At 40.9% G+C, this 5,892-nt stretch overlaps 1 protein-coding gene across 1 annotated transcript in view; it reads right to left on the reverse strand.

Annotated features, from left to right (window-relative positions):
- Positions 1-1,006: 1,006 nt before the first annotated feature.
- Positions 1,007-5,892, reverse strand: part of LOC104506131 (glia maturation factor beta) — an 8,937-nt gene continuing 4,051 nt past the window's right edge. Inside the window, exons 5-6 of the mRNA XM_010146970.1 lie at positions 5,149-5,222; positions 1,007-2,965 (exon numbers count right to left, since the gene is read on the reverse strand). Coding sequence (XP_010145272.1) covers positions 2,894-2,965; positions 5,149-5,222 — 146 coding nt within the window. The 3' untranslated portion in view covers positions 1,007-2,893. The remainder of the gene's footprint in view (positions 2,966-5,148; positions 5,223-5,892) is intronic.

Consider the following 5,892-nt stretch of genomic DNA (forward strand, 5'->3'; position numbering starts at 1 on the left):
TATCATGTCCTTTAGTTTGAACCCTCGAGACCTGAAAATTCAAGACAAATGTACGATTACAGATGGGCAACTCGCCAGTAAAGCGCAGTCAGAATGTACTGTCCTTCTGAACATGGACACACCTGCCTCCCACTGATCTCTGGGGGCAGAACAGAAAATACAGTTCTAAAGATAAGGTGAGAAAAGTATTATTTATGCAGGAATGGTTTTGACATAATTAACATCTTTGTTTAATCAAGTGTTAGCACTACCTGTATCTGAGGAGCCAAGGACAGCGAGCAGCAGAGGGCTGTGTCAAAACACCACACTAAGGAAACCACAAACAAGCCTTGAAGAGCAAACATCCTCCGCACGCTCCTTCTCCGAGCACCTGCAGCTGCTTCCTCGCTTCCACGGCACACAGGGGGGAAGGAGGTACAGCTACCAAGCAAACCTGTTTGAAGGATACTACTGGTGGGCTGAGCAGCGTCAACATCATCTTTCACAAGACAGCAGGCTTTAACACTCTCCTCGGGAGCTGTGTGCTCTCTACAAGACTTGAGGGGCAGCGCCCAAGGCAGAAAGTCCTTAAGTGGTGGCAACAAGAACATCCAAAGTGAACCAAAAAAAAAAAAAAAAACTCGGCAGAAAATACAGCCGTGAGTAGCAAGAATTTCTTAGCAGAAGGTGGAGTGATCCAGAGATGAGGAATCAAATTCAACATTTGGCTGCAGCAGCTCCTCCTGAGAAACAGGCCCCTTGTGCAGTTTGTCTTGCCAAGACCTGTGCAAGCAGCGGTTGGATGCTGGCAGCCCACCAGCCTACAAAGTGTAACGGCAAAGATGATGAATCCAGTTTTCCCTGCTACAAATCAAGCTGAAGGTGACAAGTGGCAGCTTCCCCCGCAGCCACGCTGTACTCTGACATGCCTCACCTTTAGCACAAGCCAACAAAACGAGATTCTTGCTGTTTCAACGCTCAGGATGACACTATTCGTTAAGCCAAACTCTTGTTTATACAGCGTTTGTCACAAAAGATGTTGTTTTTATTGATCTGTAGTACAGAACGATCGAGCAACAGTTTCATAATCAACAAATTTTTTGACTAGGGAAACAAAATTGTTTTTCCAGTTCACTACGTTAACACAGAAATTTAATTACAAGCATTTCCACACATCCCCCTCAACTGAAAGATCAATTTAATTGGATCATTCTAACATGTATTTTCAAAAGCTCCTCTCAAGTCAGATTCGTACACAAATAACTCAGCAGTAACGTCAAACTGAGAAGAGATTTACCAACACTGAGGACCTTTGCAAATGAATTCCTTGTGATCTTAGAGGAATTAGTGTTTGAACACTAACACAACACATGGTTACAAACTAAAAATAAACCTTTTGTCAGCAAAGGTTTCACAGCATGAAATACTGGCCTCCAAATTTAACACTGCATTCCTTCTCCCCGAACAGACTTCTTGGGGCAGCTGTATTTTACGGTATGTTACCAACAGGAAGCTGCTCTTATGCAGACACTTTACTCAGTAGCACAACAAACACTCATGAGCAAGGTAGCGGGATACTGTCACACGAGTACTCCTTTTGCCACCGCGGGGGCCGAACGCGTCCCAGCTCAGACAAGTACTCTATTCAATATAAAACAGACCTGTAAAAAGACTGGTCATTTATAAAAGTTAAATACTATTTTCACATTAGACTATTTGCTGTTTTAAAGAGATGAACCGTAAGTAAATGAAAAAAAAAAAAAAAGATCACTTATGCAAAAGCTTTATCTGGAATGTAATTTTGTCCAACAAGCAGTTAAGAAAGTTAAGAGACTGTAATTAAAGTACTCAAAAGCTAAGTGTGGCCAACTTTTGTTATAAAAGAGATATAAATCATTCGCTATTGAGAAAAGCTTTAACCTCCTGACTCCTACAAACGGAGCAGATGACTGGAATTTCAAAGAAAATGAGGTGAGCTTTTCTCTTTTTACTGATGTCAACTGCAACACTAGGCACTAGGAAAAAACGTTACTTGGATTCTTTAACAAACTTTTCACCCAATTTGCAGTAAGTGGCAGTGTAAAATTCTCAAGTCGTTTTAAAGCTAACAAAATTAAAGGCACACAGTATTAACAGGTGTTCATATAACAGGAATGAGCAAAGAGGTAAACTTCTTAACAGTGTATAAGTTATCTTTGCAAGAGATCTGGTACGAGAGCAACCAGAGTTGTACTTCAGCCCTTAGTTATCACCGAGTTTCTGTAAGACTGTATTAGCACGAGAACTGGACAGTCAAAGCTTTGCCCTGACATTTAGTAAGATTGACTCGACTCAGTAAGCCGAGGAACTACTGGAATGACAAAAATTAGTTCCAAGAATTTGAGAAAGTTCACATGGACTTGATGGAAAGAGAAACAAATGGATCTGCTGTACAAGGATTTTGTCTTTTTAATACTAAATTCTTCCAGGGAGTAGTTTTCAAAAAATCGAGAAGGCATTAGGTCAAAAAGTCCAAAGAGTAAGTGACAGTACACAATTCCTGCATATAAATGGCTAGTATATGTCGTAAGGATGCATCTGTAGCTCAGAAAAAGTTAGCGTCAGCTTCCAAATTCTGCTCGTAGAGAGTTATAAATCCCAAACTGAACTGTTTTAGTTAGAGAAATATTAGTCACAAGAGTGCAAAAGGAGTCCCTGCAGTGGAGTATTCCCTTTTAACAGGTACAAATAAGGAAACACCTGCAAAGATTTGTTACTTCAAGGAGACAGACCTGCTATTCTTTGAACAAACTTTGCACAAGAGAGAGACTGCAGGAGACAGATGTAAATACAGTGCATTTTTTTAGATGTAAGTATTCATGTCTGGTTCCAGTATTATCAGGATGGTACATAAATACTTATTACAGAGGTTTTCTTAATGGAAGAAGCCCAGTTTCTCACGCAGCCATTCTTCAGTTAGGTCTTCTGTATTCCTTATTTCAAATACCTAAAGAAAATTGCATTGTGTGAATTCTTGAGGAGACGGTACTTGAAAGGGACAAGCAGACAGCGCACTCGATACCTTTCCACACAAGTTGTTTCAGCTGTAACAAACCAGTAGCCAACCTAGAGTTTTGCCATGCTTGCTTGAAAGGATCGGTTAACATTCTAAAGAAACATCAGTGGAAAACACACAAGACTTCTTGACAAGGAACATTACAAACTTGAACAAGAATTCCGTAATTCCTATTTCTAGATGTCGTTCTCTACGAGTGTGAGAACAGCACAGCTACCACATTTTAAAGTTACTCTGAAACAGCACCATCTCACTCATCATCTCAGATGTTTGAATACTAATGAATTTATCCGCTGGGTTGAATTAAGCCCAGAGCTTGCTCAGCCCAAGTTATTTCTTCTTTGAACCGCAATAAATCCATAGCATCCAGAAGCATACTGTTTTCCCTGTAAGAAACAAGCCTGGGATACCTCAGAATAGAAAACTTGCAAAAAAAAAAAAAAGCCACTCCAAAACCCACCAACCCAAAGCTTTGCAGAAGTCTTAAATAAGCTTTTAACAAAGCCCTGAAGCAGAAAAGACGACAAAAGACATAAAAACCCAAACACTTCCTTGCCCATATAGAATGTAAAGTGTGTATCAATACCCTTGAAGGGAGGATTTTGTAAGACTCACAAAACAAGCTTCTCTGTGAACCTGCTGTTTGGACTTAACCTCCTATTCAGTCCTGTCCTCAGCCATTTTAATCTTCTTGATGAGACAATTCAAGTTTTGTATCTTTTCTTCCTCGTTTCCCATCTCTGCTGGAGTGGGCTCTGGACACTGCTTCTTGTACTGAGACACTATTATCAGCTAATGCTGGTTATTTTTATTAAGTAAAAGATAAGGGGAAACCCCAAAATTCAGTGTTACAAGAACAGACAGCTTAACAGAAGCCAAGCTAATACGCAAGCCACTGAAAAAACAATGACTCAGTTGAGTCACATGCAGAAGTCACACCAGGAGGAAGTCACAGCATGAGCTAAAATGAAACATGGCTCAGTGAGCGGCAAGAACAAAGCACATTTGAAGAGCAAGTAGGCAACCTGAACTGGAAATAGGCTATCTGCTCCAGCTTCAGAAGAACGGTGATCATGAATCTCCATTTCCATTCCAAAGCCTTTCAGATGGAATTTCTCCCACTTGACAGGTGACTAACTCCAATACAGCTAGTCCCCAGGCTTTCACTTTCTCACTCACTAAAAACTGCCTTCCTCCTCAAGGAATGCTTCCTTTCTGTCAAAGATGCTGGCGTTCTCAGGCATCCAAGATGCAGTTTCTTAAAAAAACTATTTCTTGGGGCTGTACAGATTGCTTCCACCTCATCTTCTGCTGCCCTCCTATTTACTGCTGTCCACTTGATGTCCAATTTAAAACCAAGAGATCCTTTCTGACCAGGTACAGCTACAGCAGGTAGAAGTTCACAGTTCTCTTAGTGTCCCAATACACATTTTTACTGGGATTTTGAAGTACTCAGTCAGGATAAGGAAAACAAAAAAAGCAACGGCACTGTTGGGGAATGGTGAAGTCACTGCACATGGTATGAAAAACCTGAAGTGACCACTGACTATTTAATGGCTGAAAGTAAAACTTTAAGAAATCGAGGTGCCAATTAAGCAGAGGTGTCAAAGATCTCCAAAACGACAATTAAGTGTCAATTAAAAAAAAAATATTTACACCTAGTTAAAAACATATCCACCTAGGCTTTTGAATGCAGTGATTTCTTCTGTTCTCATTACTGGAGAAGGCAAAACCAGGAAGATTTAGAATGGTTCAGCACTCGGCACACATTATTATTCTGAAAGCTATGTTCTAGGAGCATACAACCCCTAAACCACACAGCCAAACTAGTCAGCGCCACACCCTGCCAAGACTTCAGTCTATACATCCCATCAATAAATTCATTCCCCAGAGGAAAGTCATCCATCCTATCCATGGGCATTTTAGTTTTAGAGAACCCTGTCCTTCCTGTACCCTAAAACTCCAGAAATCCCCACATACACTCCTCTCTTCAGCCTTCCTAAACCAGAATCTGTTCATGGTGTCTCACAACACCCTTCCTGCAATAGATTCAAGCAAGACACAAAACTTCTGCATTTAAGGAGAAGACAGTTATTTCAACGAGTCAGTTGTACCTTGGTGAGTTCAGCTGTCTGTACAAGCTTATTCTTACTTCCAGCATACATCATCTGCTGTTCGGGTTTACATCCTGTAGTTGTGTGGGGAAAGTAAAAAAAACGTTTTGTTTAGTTATTTTGACTAAGTCACCTATTTCTTTATATATATTATCATCTTTGCTCTTACTTTCATATCTGGTACTTGTAAAGCATCTCCAGAAGTAACAGTTGTGCAGATTGAATTGGTGGTCTCAACACACACACGTATTTCTCGCTTAGAGCGAACATCAAATATCGCAGCACTCAAGCTTGCATCACAACAGCCACCCAAGCAGTGCCTCCAGCCACTCCAGCAGTATGCTGATGACACTACCTTCAGTTCTCTGCCCTCCTGCTATTTCTGGAAGATTCCCATGGCTTTGCTCCTGAACACTTACACAGATCTTTGCAGCAGATGTCTTTGAGCTGGAGTCAATCTGAGACCAAACCAATTCAGTTTGAATGTGGTGTTCTTTCTCCTAATCTCTCCTCAAATCCCCCACCTGAACTGGCAGCCAAAATGACTCCCGCCCACCCACCCTTTAACACAGGACAACTTCAGTCACTGCTGTTACGAGTTCCAACTAACGGTTCATTGTCTCTGACTCCTGGATCACTCAAACATTAACTTGTTTGCAGAATTTCTTTTGAAACCAAAACCCTCCAAGCTTCTAGATAAGTGTCTTTTTAAAGCTTGCCAGCCATAAAGAATGTGCTCTCTTT

Source organism: Eurypyga helias, unplaced genomic scaffold, assembly GCF_000690775.1.
Source record: "Eurypyga helias isolate BGI_N326 unplaced genomic scaffold, ASM69077v1 scaffold40392, whole genome shotgun sequence".
Classification (NCBI taxonomy): Eukaryota; Metazoa; Chordata; class Aves; order Eurypygiformes; family Eurypygidae; genus Eurypyga; species Eurypyga helias.